The 26,828-nt window shown below is 37.9% G+C and overlaps 1 protein-coding gene across 4 annotated transcripts in view; it reads left to right on the plus strand.

Moving 5' to 3' along the window:
- The first annotated feature begins 1,204 nt into the window (after nt 1-1,204).
- The window catches only part of KDM4C (lysine demethylase 4C), a 250,048-nt gene continuing 224,424 nt past the window's right edge, over nt 1,205-26,828 (plus strand). Inside the window, exons 1-4 of one of the 4 annotated variants that reach the window (XM_036403664.2) lie at nt 1,205-1,429; nt 14,584-14,748; nt 20,514-20,689; nt 23,411-23,525. In XM_036403664.2, the coding sequence (XP_036259557.1) occupies nt 14,605-14,748; nt 20,514-20,689; nt 23,411-23,525 (435 nt within the window). In that variant the 5' untranslated portion in view covers nt 1,205-1,429; nt 14,584-14,604. Of the gene's footprint in view, nt 1,430-1,737; nt 1,811-14,583; nt 14,749-20,513; nt 20,690-23,410; nt 23,526-26,828 lie in introns of those variants that run through there. The other 3 variants (XM_036403665.2, XM_054517952.1, XM_036403666.2) reach the window with 3 other exon arrangements.

Consider the following 26,828-nt stretch of genomic DNA (forward strand, 5'->3'; position numbering starts at 1 on the left):
AAAAACAACAACCAAAAAAAACCAAAAAACCCAAAAAGAAAAAAAAAAAAACCAACCCAAAAAAAGCCCCCAAAAAACAAAACCAAAAAAAGCCCAGAAGGTCCTGGGGCTTTTTCAGGCTTCTTTAGTACTAAAAAATGTCATCGACTCTCAAAGATGAATATAACTATAACTTCTTTTAACATAATAGGTATATTTGAGGAAGGACTGAAGTGGTCTTGTCCTTCAGTCATATTCTGGTTGTTTTTCACTACTTTCTAGAACAAAGAAGCAAAAAGCATAGATTACTGATGAGTAAGAAAAGTCAAAGCATATTGCAGCAGTGATTAAACCACAGTCTGATTCATTTTAGCAGCATCTGAACAGTCAAAATCATAATGTACCATGGCACTTCGGAAAGGAAAGACACCGCATTGAGCACTATGGGCTTTTGCCACCAAAAGCAACATTAAACTTTTGCAAACAAAATCACATTTGTACAGCAGTACTGATTGATAGGGGACACTATGGCATACAGATTGATTAGGATAACCATATCGACCTTGCAGCTTGCTCTGAGAGATCCACCATTCCTACGGACCTGAAAGGTCCTGCCAATTCTGAGGTTACGAGCCTAAGTAGAGGGACTTCTTCACAAAAAGGGTTATTAGTGGAATCGGTTGCAGAGGTAGGTGATGGAGTCACCGCCCCCGGAGGTGATTAAGAAAACATCTGGCACTCAGTGCCATGCTCTGGCTGACTTGGTGGTGTTCGGTCATAGGTTGGACTCGACGGCGTCAAAAAGTTTTTTCCAACCTAGCTGATCCTGTGATTCTCTAACAGACCGACTATGCTCTAAGCTTTGCGCTGGCATTTTCCCCGTGTGCGTCCGGGTGGGCGCAGCGGCTGCTCACGGGCCGGGCCCGGAGAAGCGGGCAGGCCCCTTCGGGCCCGCAGGAGCGGTGGATCCGCCCGAGAAGGCTGCCAGGCCGCCCTGACCCGCGCTGCCTGCTCCGCCTTCCCACAGCGCCGCTGCCCCGCCCGGAAGCGCCGCCTCCCGCTCCCGGCACGTGACGCGCCGGGTGCCTCTCCCTGGGTCACGTGCGCTGCCCCCCGCGAGCGCGCGTGCGCATGCAGCAGCTGTCATCCGAAATCCGGGAGCGAGGTGCCTGCCGTGCGGGCAGGGCAGCCTCGAGGGGACGGGGGACCCGGCGGCGGCAGGGAACAGGCCTGTCCCTGTCCCTGTCCCTGCCGTGCTCTGCTCTGCTTTGCCCTGCCCAGTCCCGTCCCGTCCCGTCCCGTCCTGTCCTGTCCCGTCCCCTCCCGTCCCACTCCGCCCCGCCCCTCATCCCTTCCTCCTGCCGCGCCTGCCCGCTGGAGCCTGTCCCGGACAGGTGCGGAGGGAGCGCCGAGCTGGCCCTGGCGGCGGCCGCGGGTGTGCGGCGCGGAGGTATGGGGCTGGGGGCGAGCGGGGGAGGCGGCGCGGCGGCCGAAGTGGGTCGGGCCAGGTCGGAGCGGGGGTGCGCGGCGGGTCCCGGCGGCGGGGCATCGCCGGACGGGCCCGGTTCCGGGGCGCGGGGCGGAGCGGCCGAAGTGCCGCCGGGCAGCTCCCGCAGGCGCGATGGGTCCCGCGGCAGCCCCCGCGCCGGCAGGGGATGGGTGCGGGGACTCCGCGCCGCGGACGAGAGGGTGGCTGCGACCGAGGTGGGGAAGCGAAACCGGCGGCAGTGGGAAAAGTGGATGTGGCGTTCCTGCTTCCCGCTGGCAGTTCTGGGTCGGGGCTGCCGTGGGAGCTCTCCGGGAGGTCGGGCGGATTCTCCGCGTGGTCGAAGTGCGTGGACGGAGTGAAATAGACCTTTTTCTCTCTCCGTGTCTGTCAGGGATTTGATGAAATTGTTGCGGGCTTTCCAGATAGTCTCTTTTTGGTGCAGCTCGTTCGTTCCTGCATGTAGCTAAGACTTCAGGATTCTGTGCTGACTGAAGAACCGAATTAAGCGCCTGTTCCACATCTGTCCGTGGTTGTAAAACGCTTTCGAAGCTGGTTTTGGGATCAGGTCTCTCTGTCATGGTAGTAGTCTTTTGGTGAGGTTACTCTCCTCTGATTTTAGCTGAGAAAGTCAGTGAGAAGTGTGTGCAAAGTATTATTTCTGATAGGTTAACTATGTTAGGAAAAAATACTCGTGTGTCCGTGTGTTTGTTAAAACAATTATACTAGCTCAGAGAATAAACGGCATTTATATTTTACTTTTTGAAGTGCAGCTTTATGATTCTTTGCTGAGAATTACCAACTATAGGAACTGAAGTTACTATTTAGTGGCTACTAAACCAGCACCTTTTAAGCGGAATCACTTTTTCCACAAGAAAGAAACTTAGTGACACCTAATGCAGTGGGGGGTTTTTTGTGTCTATGGGATAAAATTTGACTTCGGCTTTACCTTTATTTTTGCTGGTACTGTCATAAGTAGCTGGTGGCACTGCTTCACAGAAGTATTTTCCAAACACGAGAAGATGGAAAACACAAACATGATTCCTGTTTCAGTAGTTGAAATGAGAGTAAGTTGAACTACTGACCCTCATGCTGTTTTTCTTCTCCAGCTTAGGTTTGGAGTGGTGTTGGGTTAGCATTTTCCTTTCTAGGGACTGACCCAGGAAACAATATGTATCACCCAGATATGTAGACGTAGTTAAATAGCTGTTGGATCAGAGTTGCAATAAAGTGTATGAGAGAAAAGTCTTTGGTCAGTGCTGTTTTAAAAAAACCTTATCTGATTTTGTCTCTGATATTTTCTTTTTTTCTTAATGGTAAATACCATAAAATAGGGGAAAAAAATAAAATCCTGTAAGTTTTACTCTTTAATTATTGCTGAGTATTGCATGGAGTATTTTGTATCTCTTGAGCTAATTTCTAAACAAATCAAATAAATAGTTCTGCACTAAATCTGAGTGCACAATCAGTATTGCATTCAAATAATAAAATTCTGTTGTCAACTGCTCATTATTAGAATATTCCTCAGGTAATATTAGCAAACATAGTAATTTTTAAAAAATGCAATTTTATGCTTAACTGTATTATAAAATATTGGGTCAAATAGGTTATAGATTAAGGACTTTCTGGGTTTAAACAGCTCTTAGTTGGTCTAATTCTTAGTTCTGCAGGTAATTCACTTTGATATTCAATTTTTTTATTAGTTTTCTTTTAGTGAGATGTATTTCATTTCATATCAACCTTATGCTGAACAGAATGTGAATAGGGTTGTGGTGCTGTTAAAGGTGGTATTTCTATCCTACCATCTCCAATATAAATGAAAAAAGCTTCACCCTAACAACTTTTGAAACATGAATTCAGTATACATGGAGCTTCAAAGGGAAGATGTATTACCTGTTAATATAAAGTCTGAATGATCACAGGGATGGTTCAAAAAGTGATTTTTTGAAATGTTAAGATTTTAATACTTCTCTAGTAAAAACCTCCGTAGTCACTTGATAGTTTGATAATTCATATCTCAAAATCAGCAAGTGATGTAGTGAGTTTTTCTCTTGATTTTTGTTTAGAATCACAGAAGACATAGGATATTTTGAAGATACGCAATATTTTATACTTGGAGGGTAGTAATTGTTGTGTAATCAAATCATATAATGAAGATGTTAATAAAAATTTGCTGGTCCAAAGTCCCAATATCTGTTATAAATGAAGATTTATTGTAGTTTTGTTATGTGAAGACTTACAGTTTACTTCAGGTTTCATAAGTGGCGTTTTATGTCGTAATTAATTCTGCTGTAGTCTTACCCTTTCCTCCAACCTAATTTCACCTGTTTACAATTCTGGAATTGCACATAGCAGTTGAGTTGTTGGCTTTGCCTCTGTTAGTAGTTGTACAACTGAGCTATGCAAAAAACTCACTTTTATCCGTAATTTTGTTTGTGTCCAACATTTGTGGGACAGAATATTTGGGACACTATATTTAGGACAGTATACCCTGAAAACTGAGGACCATCTATATAATCATTATAATCTATATGAACAAAGATTAGAAAACATGTCAGAATTTTAAATTTAAGGTATTAAAGTTGCCAGAGTTAAGGTTCAAAACACATCTCTTAATGAAAACTGAATACTGAAAAAAATCCAGTGTCTAGTCAGTTTCTGATTCTCAGACAAGCTGGGATGATTCATTGACTGATGCAGATATTTTAGGGAACTTTTACAAACAAAATATGCTCCAGGTCCTTTGTGACATTCCAGTAAAATGTAGAGTGACTTGATTGGATTGTTGGGATTTACCTCATTACACCTGCGATATCCTGCTGGATTTTGTCTAATAAAATTAAGACTAGTGATTAGCAGGTAACTTGTCTCTAAGAAGACCTAGATAAATACTTATATTCAGGGTAGATGTTGTATGACAGACATGACTGTGCTCAGTCAGGTTTTGTTTCACTTTCACAGTTTATTTCTTTGATGAAAAAAGCATATAAGTTGCCAAAATGGTAAATGAGCCTATGGCTTTGTAGCTGGATAAATTGTCTCTAGTCATAAACTGTTTTGAAAAACGGTAATTTCCATTTAAAAATAAATTGGGGAAAAGTGTAGAAGTCTGTAATCTAAGCTACAAATAAAGACATAGAAAAAAATTTTAGAAATCAAACTCTTCATGTCTGGGTTTGACTTGATGGAAGTATTTGGAGTATGTGATTTGAATAAATTATGGTAAATATTTCAAAGCTGAGATAAGTAAAAGATTTAAAACTTTAAAAAACAATTAATTAATAATAGAGGAAAAACATTTTCTTAACTGATTTGTTGCCTTCAGAGGTGTAGTACAGCTTATACTTATGTGAGTTGGTGAAACTTCTAAACTCACAGTGTTGTGGAAATCTCCTTTATATTTATTGTGATGCAGCTCTGTGCAGAGTCATAGAATATTGGAAGGAACACACAAGGACCCCTGAGTTCATCTCCTGGTTTTGCACACAACCACTCCAAAAATCACACCATGTGCCTGAGAGCATTGTCCAAATGCTTGTTGGACTCTGTCAGGCTTAGAGCTGTGACCACTTTCCTGGAGAACTCATTCCAGTGCCCACCCACCCTCAGGAAGAACCTTTTCCTGATATCCAGCCTAAACCTCCCCTGACACAAATTCAGGCCATTCCCTTGGGTTCTCTCACTGTCACCACAGAGCAGAGATCAGTGCCTGCCCCTCCTCTTCCCCTCATGAGGAAGTTGTAACTGCAATGAGGTCTCCCCTCAGTCTCCTCATCTCCAGATTGAGCAGAGGCCTTAGCTGCTCCTCATATGGCTTCCCCTCAAGGCCCTTTACAGTTGAACTTGCTCCTTTTGTCAGATAAAATATTGTGGGTAAGAACCATGTAGATAGCATTCTGTGAGTTCATTGGGTGGTCTGCCACTCTGTTAAATAGTATGTCATTTCAGGGGCCTGGGATCAGTCTGGAGTGAGGAGCTTTTGGTCATGCAAGCTGACCATATGTGTGCTTTCAGTCATAACAACAGAAAGCCATGACGTTGCTGGATGTGGCTTGGCCACTAGGTATTTGGTCTGTGGTAATTAGGCCACAATGTGAGGGCAGGGGAATTGGAACTAGTCTTTGAATTAGGAAACCCTTTATGAGGATGGAAGTGCTCACACTGAAGGTGAACTTTTTTAGTAGTGCAGAAATTCAGTTTCAGGTGTTCCATAAGTAAGCAGGTTTAGAGAGACAAGTACATCTTTCTGTTTCTCAGGTTATAGAGCCTCATTTATGTGTTTGGTGTTTTTTGTTTATTCTTTTTCTTCCCCTTTCATGCTGTCCTTATTCAGCTTCTAATAAAGGATTTGCTATATAGTGGTTCCTTGGGAAAATAATTATCACAGTTGCTGTGGCATATCCCTGAAAAAAAATATATGTTTTGATTTTAAGGACTTGTGAGGTCGTAGAATGTCTGGAGTTGGAAGGGACACACAAGGACACCTGAGTTCATCTCCTGGTTCTGCACACAACCTATAAGGACTATAGGAGCTGTAAGGGTATCTTTCGGGAAGAGACTTGTTAGAGGAGTTAATTAAATGCCATATAGGCAGAAATGACAGACCTACTAAAACTGTGCTTAAAAAAGTGCTTAATTAGGAAGGAGTTCACATCTACCACCTGTGATTTCTATCCCTAGCAATATTATAGGCTGCATTAGCAATGAATATTTTTCTGAAATTTCAGGTACTTGTAAATTAGCTTTTTGAAAACTGAGAGTTAGGCCAAACCACTGTCTGGACTCTTTGAGGACTACACCCAAGTTTGAAAATGTTACACCATTGTGTGAGTTGCTGGTTTACTTGCATCTTAAATAGTGCTTTCAGCTTGGATATTCTTTTCCCTTGACTAAAAGTAATTTACTGGAATGGTAGAGATCCAGATGATCAGAAATATGGAATGAATTTTCTTGGGTGAGACTAGAAGTTTTCAGCTTAGGAGGAAGACAGACAGTGTGAGACCATGGTGAAGACAGTGTAAGACCTGTATGGTCTGAAGGTAGATAAGAACAGTTAGATAGTTGTTCTCAGAATTCACATGAGCTATGAGATGAAACTAAAATGTGAAATATTCAACATACACAGAGGAAGATATATCACTTAGCATGTTGTTGATTGTAGAATGCTTCATGATGAAATGTTTTCAATATTAAAGGCTGACAAAAGTTCAAAATCATGGGGAAAAATCATCACACTCTGCAAAATGTAGTAATATCCTCTATGTTTAAGGATTCCTTGGTATATACATTGCTGAAGAATGAGATAGTATTCTGAAAATGTGTATTATAAGCTACCCCAACAATTAGGTATATCTAGATACCTGCTATTAAGAATTGTGAAGATGTGGAGACTAGTTAGTTCTTGATAACTTGCTTTTGCCATTACTGGAGGCTGTTACATGCTGCTTTTATTTAGGACTATGGATTTCATACCTGTGTTTTAATAATAAAAAGTAGTAACTCTTGAGTCATGAGTAGCAGATAAAAATGAGAAAAATACACTTTCTGTGTTTTTTTTCCCTTGCCCTTTGTCCCAGATCACTTATTTCAAGATGTTTTTCATGCTGTGTGCCTGGTGTGAGAGAAGAATATCTAGGAATGAATTCAAGTAATTTTTCAGTTCAAAATTTATGGGCTCAAGTTAAACCAATTTATAATTTTGAAACATTGTTGCTGTAGGGTAGTACCAGACATAGAAATTTAAGCTTGTAATGAAGCTTGCAAACTATTCAGAGCTTTGTGGTAAAATAGGGGTGGTTTCAGGATCTTCAGAATATGGTTGTCTACCCAGATTCTTGGTTTCTTAAGTTTTTAGAATCTATTAAAATCTTCAGTACTTGTAACATTTATAAACTTGAGTCTTTCTGATGATGGTGAATATCTGAGGAATACATACCTAACCATGAGATTTGGCCTCATACCACAAATACAAAGCATTATGTTCCATATATTTATTTTCACTGTTAATACAGTCAAATAACCTAAGTAGCAGATTTGGAATTCCTGATGGATAGGATCTCTTTTGAAGCCGGAAACATAAAGTAGGCAGACATAATTGCTTGCACATTTACTGTTATTAAAGGAACAATTCAAACATGACTATGCAAACTCAAATTATACTGAGAATTAACTATTTGCATGCCCAGTAGCTGTTGAACATGCAAACTGTGCTTTTGTGTTTCCAGTTGCCTGAAAGTGTACCAGTGCAATATTTTGGATTTTTGAATTTGCTTTGCTGAACAGTACAAGGGGTTGGATGGTACCTGCTTACAGAATGCTAACAACTTCTTAAAACTGATGAATCTACTCACAGAGTTTTTACTTTTAAGTAAAATTGCTGCTGAAACTAATATAGATTAAGGCACAATTTTCTACTACTTGTTTCCTTTCCTGTTTATGGAGAGCTGGTGGTTCAAACATGGTTATTTTGCAAAACAGCCTCAAAAAAAAAAGCTGGGCCTTCCTGTACATGCCTTTCTTTGGACAAGTTTTTCTTGTTGTTATCTACTGAAAAAAAGTTATCAGAATGAATTCTTGTCAAATGTTTGTTTTCCCATATTTAGTGTGGGTGAAAATTTGGAAGAAAAGTTAAAAAATATGTGTTTTAATTTATCTGTGAGAAGTGGTGACCTTAAGAGATTTGATTTTTTTTCCCATCTTCCTTCATACTTTTTTTCTTCTGCTGGAGTTTGTTTCATGTAATTTGTTTAATTTTGGTAGTAGAGTAAAGCTCGTGTACATTGCAATGTTATCTATTAGAACACAGAGATTAAAATAATCTTATCTTTCAAAATATGAACACATTTATTTTATGATGCAGTGGCCTATAGTTATTTATTGCTTTTCCATGTTAGCTAATAATTTTGTGAATAGCAGAGTAGATGTATTAGTCTGTGCTTTCTTGTTTATTTCAACAGTGCTTTCAGTAGAGGGGACTGCCCTAAGTAGGCAGTCAAGAGATGCGTTCCAGAAAGCATCTTTGGAAGAATTATTTTGTAAAGTCTTTTGTAGTCTGGAGCCAGAAAGTTTGGATTCCCCGCTGATGGTGAGCGGACTTCACAGTACTGGTTAGTTTATTTTTGGCTAGAAGCAAAAAGAAGTGTATAGCCTTCAGAGTATAATATTAAGGCGGAGAGAGAATATAGTAATAGTAAAAGTTGGTTTAATGTAGTGAAGGCTACAGGTTTTTGTGCCTTTTAACTAACTGCAAATTAACACATGCTGTTTTTCTAGTATGTGGACATTACAAAGAAGCAGTTCAATGTTTTGGCAGTGGAGGTTGGAAATTGTAGCTGCCTAGTACTAATTTGTAAAGGCTGTGATGGGGTATAGAGGTCCTTCCCTTTTCTTAGGATACAGAGGAAACAATTACGTAGATTTTGCTATTACCAAAAAACATGTGGACTAAAATGTGTTATCAAGCATGTAATGTACACTTCTGTTCTTTAGTATCTGTTATGTCTGTACAAGCTGTGCACTTTAGATTTTGCATGATTTGTTTAAAAAGCACTTTTCCTGTCATCATAACTAGTGAAATATGTTTGCATCTTGGATTATGTAAATCATTGTAGCATTATTGAGATTTCATCTTGCTCTGTGTGAGCTTTTCTAGTGTTGGACTCTGGCGTTTTTAGTTCATCAGATTTCTTGGGCTACATACTGGCATAGATGTGGATGATTGAACTTTGCTGACCTCATGTTTTCACTTCTGCAGTATTAAGACTAATGTAGCATTAATATTCTCCTAGCTGATGATTTGAGGGTTTTAACAGGGCCTTGCAATGGCTATAAACTTTTCAAAAGAAGGATCAGGTTCTTGAACCTAGTTCCTGGCTAGACAACTTAGCTGTTTAGCTGGCAACTTTGGACAAACTACATGCTTATATTTTATTTATATTCTGAGTTGTTTAATCAGACACTTTTAAGACATAGGCAGACTACTTGGTCACTAAGAAATTGAAGGTTTATGGACAGGCTGTGGAGTTTATTGGATCAGGTTCATAGCTTGGGTTTGTTTGGCTAAAGCTTTCCCATGATTAGCTAAAAAGCTTCTTTCAATGTTACGTAAAGTACTAATGCATGATAATTTGAGTGAGGTTTGTTCACATTTTTTCACAGTACCCTTTGTTTTTCTAGGTAATTATGGGCATCTTTTTCAGTGTGCAGTACTGTCATACAAGGGGACAGAAAATGTCTGATTACATTGCTGATATGAGGGACTTAGAATACTTGTAAAATTTTCCTGTATACATATTACTTGTCTCTCTATTTCATCCTGGGCATGTTTGCCTTCTTTTTATAACTTTGTATTTACTAATAATTTGCACATTTTCATTGTGTAGTAGTCAATAAAAGCTCTGGAAGTTTTATTTCTTAGATTGTACAGCGTATCACAAAATAAGTAGTTACATATACACCTAAGTGCAATAATTAAGTCAGCAATAATATGATTGCAGTGCAGATTTTGTGTTAGAATGGTCTCCTAGTAGTTGTGATTTTGTCTGCCTCTGAAGCCTCTTAACTATGACACTGGAGTATATATTATGCTCTCTTGTCTTAATGATTTGGCTAGGGTATAACTGAATTTTTTGCGTGTGAGAAAAATACCAAAAGTAGGCATTGTTTGGAGAAAGAATGTAGGACTCCGAACAATTCTTTCAAAGTCCTTGAAAGAATTATATATTGTGTTAGAAGTTAATGGAATTGAATTGGAAGGCCAACATTTTCTGATTAGTTTGCAGCATAGTGTTATTTTTTGTGTTAAATTTAGACATTTTAACTCAGTACTTACCTCTTGCCTACTGTTTCAGATTGGTGTTTGTAACGAAGAAATGCAATAATGAAATTTTAAAACAGATTTAAGAAGTTACAACTGATAGATTATAAAGAAGTTATAACTGATAGTTATAAAGAAGATGATGAGTTACTAAGAAACCATAAAATTAATAGAAACATCTAATGGACTTCTAGCATAGCAAATTCTTCATAGCCTTTATGATCTTTGTGCCACCTGATTGAAAGATGTTACGTGGTTGAATCTTCTTAAGGAGTTCTTGCAAACATTGTGCTTATCAAGGAGCAGCTTTACCCAGTAAGTTAATGAGAAGGTGTTTTTAACTGAGGAAGAAGGGTTACACAAGAGCATGAATTGAATAGTTTATTTCTATGGAAAGTAACACAGCTGTCTGGTCTGTATGCTCATTGTTTAGGGTTCTGGACCCTAAGATAGATGGAAGCTGGTAGAAACAAGATCTGTGAAGGGCAGGATTTGTATTTTTTACACTGCAATGAAGCTGGGCAAAATTTCAGCATTTCTAATACTCTACACATGTGTTCATAATTAGTTGAAATTTATTAATTCTGCTTGTGATACAGATTGAAGTTCCTCACAGTGCAATATGTTACATGCTTGAGTGTCTACTTAGTTACGGAGAGAAAAGGGAATAATCTTGTGCGTATCTTCACAAACAGGATTTTAAGAGTCTGGTAGCCAGGCAAGAATGCTGAGGTGTGGTTGTGACAGCGTGAGTTAATCATAGTTTATTAACTCAATTAACAATCCTTAAATTAACTGAATTTCTTCATTGTGTCAAAGCACCAGGGTAAGTATATTCAGTTGATTTGGTATGTGGCTGTTTTCAGAGCAGCTTATCTATTAAAACTGGTGTATTTTGTTGAGATGTTTTGGTTAAGAGAAATTTTTATCATGGTAATTTATGTAATGATAACTTTGTTATTATTGCATAAATTGTTGTGCCTGGTGCTTGAAATCAGACATTGGCAAAAATAATCCTGCTGAACCACTAAGATATTGATTTTTCTTGTCTCCTTACCCTTTTGCATAAGGAATATATGAAATATTTCAAACTTTTACCCTTTCACATTAAAAAAATTCCAAAGAAGAGAGAGCTTGAAGCCTATAGGAATGAATACAGGCACTGTGATTTCTTATGCTCTTCACCCACAGAGAAAATGAGGATTAAATGGCTGGTAAGAGGTTTCCTTTTGACACTGACTTTCTATATATATAATTTTATTTCATGTGTTTACATAGTAACTGCAAGTTAATTGGTCAATCAAGTTATGCTTTTGGAAATGGGCTTCATCTGTGATGTAGGGAAAGGTGATGCAGGTGACATCTGACACTGTGTGCTCGTATGAGTTGGCAGAATTAATACTAACTTGTGTGTTTAGCTGGTACAGGGCTATGTTTGGGATTCAGTATGAGAATAATGCTGATAAGACACTGACATTTTGGTTGTTGTCAGATAGTGCTTAATCTTAATCAGGGACTTTTCAGTGTTTTGCACTCTTCCAGTAAGGAGATGCACAAAAACCTGTGAGGGAGATGACCCAGACTGGCCGAAGAGCTGTTCAAAACTGCAGAATGGCATGCCCAGGATATAACATGGATGAGTTACCCAGAAGGGTGGCTGATGACCACCAGTTTGTATTGTGTATCACCTGGGCTTTTTTTCTCTCTCTCTCTATGATAATAATAAACAAAAAAAATTTTTACTTAGTTTTAATTATTAAGCTGTTCTTAACTCATGAATTTTTACTTTTTCACTGATTCTCCTTCCAATCTCATTATGGATGGGGGAAATGTGATCAGCTGTGTGGTATTTAATTGCCAGTTTGGCACCCAGTGTTTGGCATGAAGGGTTGAGGTAACCACAGATCTGATCAGAGCATGTTGGAAGAAATTTGTTACAAGCAGTTTTCTGTAAGGTTAGTGAAGAATTTTGTGAACGGCAGATGGCACATGGTGATTTATACTTTGGAATTGCAGCACCTTCTGATCTGAAGGTAATGTTTATCTGTCACTTGCCTGAAGTTCAGTCCTTTCATGAGTACTGTATCCTGGTGAATGAAGTGGAAATAACTTTTGCTTTTAGTCAGTCTCAATGTAGAAATGGAAATCAGAGGAAATGCTGATTTTTTATGTATAGCTTACTTGCTTTTTTTCTCTGTTGAAGTTTTCAGAGAATGAGCAGGAATATATTCCTGTTGTTAAACTGCTGATAGTGAGAGCTAGAAAATCCAAGTGCTCTTCCTCTGTATTTGCAGTGTGAGTGGGAAGTGAATAATTGGTTGTCATGGTTTAATGTAGCTTAGTTCTTAGTTAAGGAAAAAAAAATCATGAGCTACGGAAGTGATTCCCTGTAAGGACCTTAGGAGCTTCCTTTGGACCTGGCAGAACCAATCAGCTGGCTAATTTTGAATATTGACACCCTGTTAAACCACTTAAGAGAGCTGAATATGCCTTTGTGAAATCACACTTAAAGACGAACAAGCCCTGGGAAAAACTCTCTTGCTTCCAGCCTTCGAACAGGTAACTAGACGCTGGCCAGGCCAGGCCCTGCTCTGCTGTGGGCCCCACATGGCCTGGCCGGGCCAGGCCCTGCTTTGCTGCAGCGCTGGCTGGGCTGGGACCTGCTTACGGCCAGATTGGCCCGCAGCATGGCTCAGCTGAGATTCTGCTACTTCTGCTGAGTTCCAACCATGGCTGGTGGGCCAGGCCTGCTCTGCTCCACCTTCGGTGGAGCCCAGTCAGACTCTGCTCCAGCCATGAGCTGCCTAGCCATCCTTCTGGCACTGCGGAAAATCGTGCAGCTGAGAACAGAGGTGGCTCTGCAGTCCTGTGCAAAAAAGCAGCCCCACAGCTGGAGCTGAGTGTGGCAGGGACCAGGAAACAGTCATGCCGCCAGAATGGCTGCTGCCCAGCAGAGGTCACATAACCATCTATAGGCCAGGGCGAGATATTAACTGTTTTAGTGCACAGATGAAACTTGCAGACATCAATCCTCTCTCAAATGAGAGAAAAAGGAAAGGGTGAAGACACGTAAAGAGAATAACATGGAGACACCAAGGTCAGTGAAGAAGGAGTCAAATCCCACATGGGAGGAGAATGAGGAGATGCCTTAGTCTTGGGCTGAAATTCTCTTGTAAGGCTATGGTGAAGATCTACTTGATAAACCCGACTTTTTTTCCCTGTAACTCATGGAATGCATGTGGGAGGATGTAGTGTTCTAGCTACAGCCGTGAGCAGAAGCACCAGTGTTGAAGCAAGCAGATGTTGAAGTAGCTGTGATCTAATGAGAAACTTGAACAGAGATATGAGAGAGATGAGAAACCTGGCCCCAGGGATGAGAGAAGAAAACCTCTGTTCCCAGAGATAAAAGAACTTTTGTTTCTATACTAGAACAGCTTATGCTTAAAATTGCACCCCAAGTAAACTGAGGTGACCCATGGAGATAGCTGTGGGAGGACTACCAAACCATGGGAAGAACTTCATGATTTCAGATTTCTGGGTGGCTGCAATTCATGAAAATTGAAAGCATGAGAGAACTGTTTCTTGTGGAGAAGTCTCCATGGCATGACAGGAGAGACTTCTCTCCCCCAGTGAACTGAAGAAAGATTATTTTAAAAGTGGTAAACTGACTGAAAATACCAGATTTGTCTCTTTATGTTGGAAGCAGGAAAAGAAAGAAGAGTTGGGGGAAGGAGAAGTGTTCTGAAGGTTTTTTCTAATTTCTTACTATTTTTTCTTTTAGTTCTGTTAATAAAGTTTTCTTTATACCCTTTAAAGTTTTGAGCCTGCTTTGCTCTACTCCTTATCTTGCAGCAAAAAATGAGTAAATTATTCTAATGGGTCCTCTGGCATTTGGCCACTGCTAGATCCAGTACATTGTTTTTCTCCATTTATTGAATGGAAATAGTGATATTCTATTAAACACGTAGCTTTGTTATTCTGGGTTATGCCTGTGTAATGTAACTCTCTAGACAGAGAATGTGCAGGTGGGTCTGCACAGGAAGATCCTAGATTAACTTGGAAACATGCGTAAAAGCAGAGGTATGGACTGGACTGTGTGCTTGTCATTTGCAAGTTTTTGTGCTGGATAAAGGCTGAGTATTCTCAAAGGAGTAAGGATAAAACATAAGCATTTCTTTTGTGCCTTTTATATTAGCCTGGGCAGATAACTGTAGATAATTTTTTTCTGTTTGAAACCATGTATGTTGAATGTCACAATTGGTTTTACAGATTATTCTCTACAGTGTATGATTTTTTTTAACAGGTAGATTGAAATTGAACCAGAATGGCTACTGTTACCTCAGATAGTCCTCCCAACCCAAGCTGCAAAATCATGACTTTTAGGCCTTCGATGGATGAATTCCGGGAATTCAACAAATACTTGGCACACATGGAATCACAAGGTGCTCATAGGGCTGGAGTTGCAAAGGTAAACATGTATAACATAGAAGAAAAATGCCTCTAATACCTGATCTCCCATTACTTGTATTTTGCTGATTACAAACTTGACCTTTTTATTTTTTTTCTAAATTATTTTCAAGGAGTAGTTAATGATTTGTTACTATTTTAAGAAAGAGCCTTTCAGATACTTCATGCAGACTAATGAAGGTGTTGTGTAGTGTTTTTTCTGTAACTGTAAGTTGTTTACAAGTTTACAGTAGCAAAAAAGGATCTCTTTCTAAGTAGATTCAAACTATATTTGGTCAAATCAGAACAAAGCAGGGAGTTGATAGTATAAATGAAAGTAGTCCTGATATAGCAGGTGTTGAACTTGATGTTTTAGAGTCGTGTAAAGCTTTCCTGGAGCAAATAATCCCACTTCATTATGGCAAACATAAAGATGTTAAGGCAGTGTTTGAATGGAAATAGTTTTCTTGTTCTTGTTAGTAAGAACTTCTGGCACACTAACTGCAGCTGTATTGCTCTTTGAACAATGGCACATCCAAGATCTTGGAGCAGGAGTTCCTCCCCTATCAGAGAGGGATTGTCAGAGATTCAGTCTGACATAATTTAGTGATACATCATATAATTGTTTATGCTGTGTTCATTTTGCCACTTTTCAAACGAGCAGAAACCAGTGCAAATCTAGAATTACCAGCTTAGTTATTTTAAGTACTCTGTGGGAGCAGCTATCTCCATCGCTGGGTTTTGAAGCTAATGTTGCATGGTCAAGGCATTTAGAATCTGAGTGAGGAGGAACAAAACTTGAAATCCTTTGTTTCCCCCCTAGCCCATTCCTGCTTCCTGTGAAACAAAGCAAAACTGAACTCCTCACTCTTTGAAAACCTTGTACGTTGTTTTTTTTATTTCATCTGATAGAGTACATAGGTTATATTCTCAAAATTTTCTCTGCCAAAAGAAGTAGAAATGTGATAAATAGGCAACAGTGGAAGGCCTGTGCTGAATTTTTCCTATGTTCAGCTGTGTTCTGGAACTTGTTTGTCTGTATGGGGATGACGCATTGCAGTCCTTTAATCTTGAGTAGTGACCTTCACTGTAGTGGTATCTTCTTGCTTGGTTGAACAGCATTAAAGCATCTCTTGCTGTTTTCAGTCTGTCAGGTACTTTCAACACATTACTGTGTTGTCTTGAGAATTTTATATTCTATTTTTCACTATATTTTGACAATATCTCAAAAATTTATAAATAAAAGTTAACCAACTAAGTATTTTTTAAAACAAATCTTATCAAGTGAATAATTAATGCTGCAAAAGTTTAAGGAACATTTTCTAAGTTTTTGATATTAACTTTAAAATAACAGGAAAAAAATCAGTTTTGATAGTAATAGAAAATTAACTTAATTAGGGAACCTCATTTTTTTTTAAGTCCAGGATGTACTGTCTCAGGTATGAATGCAAGAAGAATAATGACTACCAGAAGAACTATATGTATTTGCAGAAACAGTAATTTAAGTTCTAAACAGAGAACACAATCAGGGTAGGCATACCCAACACTTTAGGTTAAATGTGATTGTGTAAAGGGAGAAGACCTGTTACCTGTGTAGAAGAGCATGTGTGTGTAAATGGGGATGAAATGACTATAAGACTTGCACATATTGAAGGAAGGAGTATAGGAAATAAAATGTTAAAAAAACTGCAACCGCCATTGAAGTTCCTAATACTATGTCTGAGACAAGTAATTAAGGTACCAGACAAACAATATCAAACCATTGCCAAAGCAGATAATGTACTGTGGCATCCCTTGAGCAAATTGGCAAAAAAAATTGCCATTAGGCTTTTGAAAGTCTGAAATGAGCTTAGGGAACAGAAAATCTATTTTAGTCTTACTGTTACAGAGGATTCTATACTTAAAAAGGAAGACAAAGGCTGAAAACAGTAGGACAAAGGACAAGGGACACGGATAGATTAGTTGTCTTTAGCAGAGAATGAGGTGTTTAGAAAACTCAAACTGCATTGATAAAGAGCAAAAGAGTTAAATTAATTTGTAGTCACACTGGCAAGTAGAGAATTTCAGAACACTGTGCTGAAAATAGATACTGGCAAGTGCAAAAAAAACAACTTTCAAATGAGCTGGGGAGTAATAGTTACATAGAAGTAGTAGCCAGTGCCATTCAGAATCAGATCTATGGGAGATTACCAGTATATGAAAGAGTATTTAACAGAAATGTATGTGTTGATAGCACTCTGCTGTCAGTACTGATGTGCAGTCTTCATGCAGGAGATTGACTGGTATAATAAGACATCCTTATCTAAAACTGTATGTTTATTGCACTAAACGATACTAGACTATATTAATATGCTTAGGATCTTTGATAAATAAATAAATATGTAAATGGAAAAGTCTTGCCTTAGGTTTTTCCTTTTTCATATTTGAGCATTCAACAATGCAGTTGATGAATTTGATCTAGGTTGCTCCCATTGAATAAATCTAACTTGCTTGACTTAGAAGACACTATTTTTACTAAAGGAAATATGAAGAGTCTTCAGTGGGACAGGTCAGTGGTAAAACTACAGAGACTTAGTCATTATTTCCAGCTCTTATACTGGCTAGCTGTGTGTTGCTTTGAACATGATATATTAACATCTTCAGTCTTCGTCTTTGTCTTCCTTAGAAAATGCAAATTTTTTGGGGCAGAAAGTTTATTTTTATCTTCTTTTAGACTTCTTTTTGTGTATCAGTCCCCACAGAATTCACTTCTCTAACCAGCACTCCAATTATAACAGTAATAAACATACTCCAGTTAGCTGGAAGGGGATATTTTGAACCCGTATTCATAAAAATATTTTTATTGCTTAAAGCGCATTGACCTTCAACTAAATAAGATAATGCAAATTTTGCTTTTCAGTATTCATGTATTTGAGCCAAACCTCTGACTTCATGCTTAATAATCATGAAAATGGAAATCTCTATGCACATATTTGATTTCTATGCATATTTTCTGAATGCATGACTTCTCTGCTTCCAAACTAACATTTCATATTTTGTTAATGTGAGTATAATTTAAGTGTTCTGTGAAAGAAATAAGTAGGAATCACAAGATGATTGGATTATTTTTTTTCTCTAAAAGCAAACAACACTGAAACTTGCTAAATAGTTATTGTACAGCAGAAGTCCTGTGGAAGCTGAGAAGGAAAAGAGAAAAGAGGGAGTTGCATTTGTGTAAAAACTAGATAAAAACTGTTTATGTGTAAAATAAAAACATTACCTATGGAAGTAGGTTACTATTAGATAAATTTACTTTGGTTTGATGTTTGTCTTTCGCTGTGTGCTTTTTGCCCTGATGGTCTTGACTGGATTTCTTAGGATTTTTTGAATACATTAACATTAAAATATGCCTATTTGTGATTGTTTTCCAAAGCTAGCAAATGATCTTAGGATCTATCTGTTTTAGAATTTTATTACTTTCGTGGAGAGATGAAATAGTGAAATTTCGAAGGGACTCTTATGGATGGAATCCTAAAATGTTTGTAAGAAAACAGTCTAGCTGGGTTTAGCTTAAGGACTGCCTCATTGTGATCCCTTTATTAAAAGTATTACAGAGATACCTCTGCCTGAATTAAGGTGCAAACAAGAGCGTATGCTGAAGTCAGAGTATGGATTTTGTTTAACAGTAAATATGAGAGAGAGAGATAGAAAGAAATAGAAAAGGAGAGGAGATAAAAGGGGGAGAGAAAAAAAGAGGAGAGAAAGAGAGTAACAGAGAGACAGGTTAAGTAGAAATATCACCACTGTGGTTTCCATCTTCACCACCTTATTCTGGTCTTCTTGGTGGTGACAGTTGCCCAAAAACCACAGAATTCAGTAGATTAATATACATTTGGACCAGGTGTGAATGCCTAGGTAGCTGACCTCAGTGTTGGGGGTGAGTTTGATACTGTCTCTTGGAACAGAATCTGGATCTGTTGCATCCCTTTCCCTCAGGGAGGAGTCTGGGGGTGCTTCAGGGTTTTTGGTGGCTTATGACACCTCCTCAGCTGCCTCTCACATGAATGCCCTGTGGGTATGGCAATCCAGGGGTGGGAGGGATTTGCAACTGAGCTAGCTGAGTGTATGGGAGAATGGGTGTTCACTCCCCATTCTCATGCCACTCATGCCTAGAGGTTATTACCCCCAAAACTTCTCCTCTTCCCCACGGGGGAGTGTGAGCAAACCTGGCCTCAGCAGATGGGCCTGTGGGCTACGGTCTCCCCCACCCCAAATCTAACCAGAGCTGATTTTCAGGACAGCTGCTGGGTTTGGCTTTCTTGTGGATGCCTTCTTCTCCCTCAGCCTTGCTTGCTTCTCTCTAGACCAGAGATAATTGAACAATCATGTCAGATGAAGTATATTATCTTATCTTTCTGCAGGTGCTTAAACTCACTGTCCAAAGTTCCAGGCATATTCAGGGAAGGGTGTGCTTAGGTGGGCACAGTTTCTTTATACAGTTTTACCATAATGGGGAAGAAGTCCTTGAGGACAATGTTTAAGCCTTTAACCTTAAAATTTCAGTCTCTCACACCTACCTCTAAATTTTGAATTAATTATTCAAATACTATCAATCACTTGTTGCATGTTTATAAGAGCTGTCCTACGTTGTTGTAAGATACTTTAAAAGTTTCCAAGCCATGGTTCATGGAAATTTGCTTTGAACTTAGCAGAAGAATGAAAGTAATGAGTGGATAAAAAACATGTCATTAAGCCTTTGGGCAAGTAGAAGTTCAAAAACGAAACCAAGTCAAAAAATTTCTATATAAAATTTTTTTGTTGCTCTATTTTAGAAGTGATACATCTAGAGTTATTTGTTTTCTGCTGAAATAATATATGCAAGGAATGTTCAAAATTACTCAGCCAATTTAAGAATACTGGTACAACTACAGGCTTCTTTGAAATTCTTAATGATTTCTTCTGCTAACACTTCAGAATCTGCTGAGGAGTTTTCATAGAATGTGGATAGTTCTGTGGTATTTGAAATAAATGCATTAACTTTATAACTGGTTAATCTGCACATAGCTTTAATCTTCAATTATGAAGATTAAATAATGTAATTATAAAAGCTAATGTATTTAAATTAGTGCACATGCTTACTGTAATAGAGCTGTACCCTGTGGTTTATGGGGAGTAAATTGAACAGATTTGGAAATCTAAAACAGCTGTATTTTTCCATTCTTCATTAAAAAATAGAGTTATAAAGACTGTTTATACCAAATAATGTATAGACAGCAGGCTGACAGTTTTTTTTAGGAACTTTTATTTTAATTGAGGATAAAAATTTTATATCTTTGAATCTTTAGGTGTGGAAAAGACATCTAAGATCCTTCAGCCCAACTTTTGACTTAGCACCTGCATGTTCACCTCTAAACTGTATCTCCAAATGCAACATCCATACATTTTTTTAACACTAAATGTATATGATGTTATGTATATAACTGACAAACTATTTCTCAGTTATAAGGCTTTCTGATTGGAAAAAAATTATCAACTCTGTTATTATAAATGTGTATTTTTGCACACTTGCCTAAGAATTGCTGTAGATTTGTGAGTTGCTGCTTGTGCTCTGAGGTGATACTGGGCATGTTCTGAATGGGTTTTTACAGTGTTTAGGAGCACTTACAGTATCAGTTAATGTGAAACAGCTGGTACGCAAGTGTTCCTTTGATCATGTGGGCATATTCAACTGTTCCTTCAATTTTTTTCCAGGACGTTTTGAATTGTTACTGCAACTGTGCTGTTCTGTTTTGTTTCCTGTATGTAAAGGTTATTCCACCAAAAGAATGGAAGCCGAGAAAGCATTATGATGATATTGAAGATTTGGTGATTCCTGCTCCAATTCAACAGATGGTCACTGGCCAGTCTGGACTTTTCACACAATACAATATTCAGAAAAAGCCCATGACAGTGAAGGAGTTCAGGGATCTAGCCAACAGTGACAAGTATGTACTTTTGCTTATTAAGACTAATTTATTAGTCTTAATTTATCTTCACATGTTATCATTTATCTTCACATGTTGTGGTTTCTTTGAATTGTGCAAGGCTGCTGGTGATTTCTTTTACTTTTTTCCCTGTCTCTCAAGGTATGGAAGGGTACTACAGTGTAAGTATTGCTTGTGTTTGTTATTGAAAGCATCTGATGCCATGACAGCAAGAAAGCATCTGAAAAACCTCAGACGTAATGCTTTCTGTCTACCTTTTTTCCTTTATCTTCCAGAAGATACAGAAAATAGTGAAGATGATACAGATGTGTATCTGAGTTTTAATTTAATTACACCTATTAATGTTTAATTCCTAGATACTAGAATGGCCTATCACCATGTAAGTCTGAAAACTCCAATATCTTTTATAACCAATCCAGAAGCTTTTGCATTAATTGAAGACAACTCAATGGTACCTAGTGAATGTCAGTGTTATGGTTATGGCAAGATGAATATTATGGAAGGGGGAAAAAAAGTTTGTGAAGGGCTGGGCACTGTACTGCAATGTTTCAAATTGTTGAGCATTCCAAGAAGAGGGAATTGATAGAAGGAATTCTTGCCTGTCATTTTGGCCACATAACAAGAATATATTTTACTTGACTATCTCCTCAAAACTGAGTGTAAGTGGTTTCTGGAAGATGAGTCAAAGGATCTTAGAAAGAAAAGATACTTGAATGAGAAAGGTAATACTGCCTTAGTTTGAAGGCAAGTTTCTATTATAGGTTAACTAAGAAATTAGGTATAAGAATAGAAGCTGTTATCAAGATCAAGAAAAACTAGGACATCTAAAGCTTTTAAGGAGGCTCCTTACTGAATGTTCCATGGGAACCTATTTTGTAGTTCTTGAAATTATTTGTTTAGTAAATATTAGAGATGAGAGTAAATCATATGATCTATATGGTATTTGATGTGATTTTCAATAATACTTTTTCATTGATGTTAAAGTTTACATTTTTTTAACCCCTAATAACTTGAAGTACACTAATTTCTTAAAATAATTGATTAATGTAGAAATACTGGGAAGTTTTTCATATGTATCATACTGTTAAGTTTATTATATTCACCATGGAATATATTTTGGAAACGTCTCTGATTTCAATTTTTATGGTTTTTACTGAAATCAGATGGCAACTTAATTTTGCATGCAAATGTAGAACAGTTGGGAGGACTTCCTGTCTATTACTAGCTGTAGGTCTTTCCAAATACTTGTCACTGCTCTTGAGCAAATGTGTCACATAACATTCTATGACACTCTTACTGCAGTCGATATTTCTTAAACTATCAAGTATCTGAGAGCCTCTGTAGTCCCATAAAAATAATTTTGTTCCTTAAAGGAGAAGACTTCTCTGTTAAAGACTTTTTTCTTGAGTATTAGGGTGTAGCCTGTTTCCTTTGGGTAAGAGAGAAGGGCCATGAGCATCTAAATTAAATCACAGTTGCCTTTAAAAGGATCAAGTGTACTCAGTCTAATGCATTTCATCTTTTATTTGTTTAGACATTTGCAGCTCTCCATTGAACCAAAATGCTTCTCTACTTGACCCCTGGGAAATAGGAGCATATCCACATTCTGTAATCAAGGAGTTCATGTGTGCATATTACTCAGGGCCCAACAGAAATACAATCTGATTTCTGGAGCTATCATTAGAAATAAGAAAACAATTCTGTTGCTGAGAATGCTTTGGTTAAGATGTGTTTAGCTTTGTTTTTTTCTTTTTTTTTTATCTCTGTTCAGAGTTATTACATGATGTAAATGTACTTGGTCTCAGTGTTGTATGTTTGGATTTTCTTTCCAGTTGTTCAGATGTAGCATACTGGCAATTCTACAATGAAACTGTAGTTTTTAGAGTTGCAATAATAGGGGAGTATGTTTTCTTTTCTGAAGACTTACATATGGAAGTACAGAGGTCTGACAAAGGATCCTGCGGCACAGCTGTTGATAGATGTTTCCATGGTAGTGTGTTTTTCTTGTTCCCACAAGATTTTGAAAGGCTACATGAGTAACCTTTCAAAAGTATTTACATAAGGATATTTAAGCATGTAAGCGTGTGTTACGTATCTTGTGCTGTTATAAATGAATAAAAAAGAAAAGTACTCCTAAATATTTATTTTCTCTGTATTGTAGAATTTTTTGGGGATCAGCTGTTTGAAACACAGCTTTTCTTGAAAGGGTTTTCTGGGGCGGGAAGAAGACAAGAAAGTATTGGTTTTGCCTGTGATGGCTGCATGGCTGAGTTAGTTTACATTCTTCTGAGACAAGATTGTACAGGACCTATATCTGAGTCTTTGCAGAGCTGGTAGTGAGGTAGGAAAAAAATAAATACTTGTTGTGTTTTCCATATGTGTCTTTTTTTACAGAAGAGAAATAAAAGGGAGGTGCTCAGGCTAAGGATGGTTGGTAAATGGGCTGATTTGCTGCTGGAGACTGAAGCAAATATTGTGTGGGTTGGTGGATGAGTTTAGTTACTGTAGCTATCAGGTAGGAGGTTTCCATGATATGGTTAACCATGAAACTAAGAATTCAGGACATCAGGTAATTCTTCCGTTTCAGAGAATTTGAAATAAAGTGACTTCATCTAGAAGGTTCCTAGCATAGTCTATTGTCCACGCCATAGAAGCGTAGTCCATTGTAGAGGCAGTTATTGAAAGATGGTGATGAACCTTTGCCTAACTCTTTCTCTGCAGATACCGCACTCCAAGATATGTAGACTATGAAGATCTGGAGCGTAAATACTGGAAGAACTTGACTTTTGTGGCACCAATTTATGGAGCAGATATCAATGGGAGCATTTATGATGAAGTATGCATAGTTTTTTATGAAGTTTATCCCTTCCAGCCCTCTTTCAAAGGGTACTCTACTTAGAGGATACACTCTTGCTTTGTGACTGAGAATCTGTCTTTTGAAATCTTTGTGTTACTCCTTAAAGTCTCCAACCAAGGTTGAAATTAACTCTACATCTGCAAGAGTCAGACAGTTCTGTCCTTAGACAGTAGAATATTGCTGCTCTTCCTGATCATGACTCTTCCCTTTCTTCACTTCAAACTCTCCAGAACTTTGAGATATCTTCCTACTTATTTGTTTATTAACGTTCTAGTATGTATGTTTCCTGTGTGTATCTGTGGACACTTAGAGATATTTTAACTAAGTTTTATTTTAAAATTAAAAGATAGATACTTTTATATCTCTTTACTGAGGAGTATTGGTAGCTGTACTTCATGCTTGGAATGTCTGCAGTTTCCTGGAAATGTACTTACTCATATTGTTTACCTCTCAATTAGAAATTAATTTTGCTGGTAACTTGCCAAGATCTCCATGGATGATGAAAGGACTTTTAAAACAGATCTCATTATCCAAAGAATAACAGATATCCATTGATATCAATTAGGCTATGTAAGTAAAACAGGAACTAGATTTCAAAAGCATTATTTAAGAAATGAGACTAAGAGAAGATATATTAGCATTTCAGAAAATATTTGAGGATTTAAAAAATATAGGACAAACGTATATGAAAAGAAAGTACCATATGTGAAGTTCTTGGGTTATTTCATGTTCTATGTAACTGCCTTTTCCAATCATTAGGAAAAAAAAGTATGATTTTGCTGTGGCAGATGGTCTGGGGCTCTCCTGGTGTTTCACAGTTCTTCACAGAAGACAAATTGAAGACTGTCCAGAGATAAATACAGTCAGCCAATATGGCTGAATGCAGTTCAGTTCTTGCACTGAGTTATGTGATCTTTGAAAGACAGCTAAGAATGTCCAATGGTATGTTGTTTAGAGAAAGCAAGTTCAAATTCCCTTGTGTGTCCACATAGCTGCTTCAAGAAATCGTTTAGAAAATAATTGAAGATACTAATTCAGAATGTTTCTGTGGAGAGACATTCCAGGTGGCTGTTGCTTTGTGAAGATCAACACAAGACACAGAAAAAGTGTTTCAAGAAATAGAAACTTTCCCTTTTTCTTCTCTGATCTTTGTGTCTTTTTTGTTGGCAGATAATGCCTTATGGTATAACTTTTTACAAAGGTATGCTTTTTTCGGATTGTGTTTTTTTTTTTGTCTTGAGTATCTTAGTTTACTCTTGCATGAGCAACGTTTCCAAAGAAAAGAGAATGAATGCAATAATACCCAATGTGAAAGTGCTGATTGGTCAAAGAGAAGGTCAGAGATCTCCTTCTTACAGAATTACACTCTTGGAAAGACGAGGAAGGGAGGTTAAATAAAAGCAAAGAGGAAAGTGAGAAAAGCAGCATTCAGGGATCCTAACTCAGATGTTAAGTGCATAGGAGAAGGAAACAAAGCACTAAAGGTTGCAGTGGCTGGGGAAGAAAGCAATAAAAGGTAGAATAAAGAAACCTTGATGCCTATAATAAAATGGGTAACATTTAAAAATAAATAACAAAGGAGAAATATTAGTGAAAGGAGTTGACCTTAAGGAATGTGACAGATTGAGCACTTAATGTGACAGCCAGGTGTTGGTGTACAACCCACTTCGTGTATAGAGGACAAGAAGGAATATACTCTGGTACCAAAGTGTTGGTGACAAAGTTATGGTGCTGCTGATCAATATGTTTTCTCTCAGAATAATTTTGCTGCAGTTAGTTTTTGGCCAGCAGATGGTGTACTTGCACGACTAATATTTTTCATGTCGTAGTGCTTGAAGATAGTCTTAGGAAGGATCTTTTCTATTTTGTTTGAAATTGGAGATTGTTCTCATGTTTTCATTAAATTTCCTTCAGGATTGTGATTATTTGGGAAAAGGAGATGAACACAACTCATTGACCTTTTGGGCAGCATTCAGGAGAAGGCGTATGGTGGGATTAGTTTGTCATGGCAGCTTATTTGCAAGAAACAAATGCTTACTTTTTACGAAATACATATTGTAGAAAATAGTGTGTTACAGATGTTACACTTAAGGTAAATATCTGGCAGAATTCCAGGTAAAATCCACTAGGAACCTAAGGAAAATGTGACACATACGTGTATGTGGGCCATCAAAGCTAGTGAGAAATACTGCTGTGCTCTGTAAATCAGTTTATCAGTTTACTGATTACATTTTCTTTTCCACTTAGTGACAATCAGTTTTTTATTGAGACGTATCTGAAGCATGATGGAACCTTGATTTTACTATTTAGATAATTTAAGAAGTATTACTGTAGTTTGTGAAAACCAGCACCTTGTTGGCATTGTGCCAGAGAAATGATAGCTTTTGTAGTATTTGCTTTTTTAGACCACAGGATAAGTTCTGAGGGATTTGGAAGATGGGGTGAAATTTTCTAAAGGCTGTGTTACATGAAACAGAAAAAGACCCCACCAAAAAAGCCCAAAAAATCCTCCAAAAACCCAAATCCAACTGAAAACAAAGAAATAAAGAAACAAAGCTGTACGTACATGCTTTGGAGTTTTAACAGCTGCCATCAATGGTTCCGTTTTATCCTTGTAGTATTGGATTATTCCAGAATCTGTTTAAAATATCTGAATTATTATTTGACGGCTTTGTACTCAGATTAAGTCTTTACGAATAAGGAAATAATCTGTGAAAACAAGTGTTCTTTGCACTCTATAGAGCTTTATAGAAAATAAATTCTATAATTTCAGAAGGTTGAAGGTTTGCAGCAAATACTATTCTGTTATTTACATTCTAATTGCTGTTACATTTAATAGCAGTACTTTGTAGGAGAGTGTCTGTGTAGGTAACTCTAGAAAAGACATGATCCCTATGTGGACTTATCTAGCTACAGTGGAGGGGTGGAAATCTTGGTTTCAAAAGTAGTTCCAAGGAAAAGTGGCCGATTTGAAGTTTATAATGAGTCATAAAACTGTATGACTTCAGTGCTGACAATGGCATCTGCTGTTCTGCAGAGAAAAACCATGTTTGGAAGAAGCATGTATAAATACTGTTTTGTGTCTCTCTCACCACTCTCCTCAGCTGCTGTCTGAAAGACACACTTTAATTTCATTTTTCTCCTCTTAGTTTTATTTCTCCTAACAGGGCAATTCCTAATTCCTACCTTGTCCCATGTATAAGGTGGGGGTATCATACATATGAGTGCACCCTCAGTCAATTTCCAGAGGATGCCAAATTGGGTGGGATGTCGCTCTCTTGG

This window comes from Molothrus ater, chromosome Z (assembly GCF_012460135.2).
Source record: "Molothrus ater isolate BHLD 08-10-18 breed brown headed cowbird chromosome Z, BPBGC_Mater_1.1, whole genome shotgun sequence".
Lineage (NCBI taxonomy): Eukaryota > Metazoa > Chordata > Aves > Passeriformes > Icteridae > Molothrus > Molothrus ater.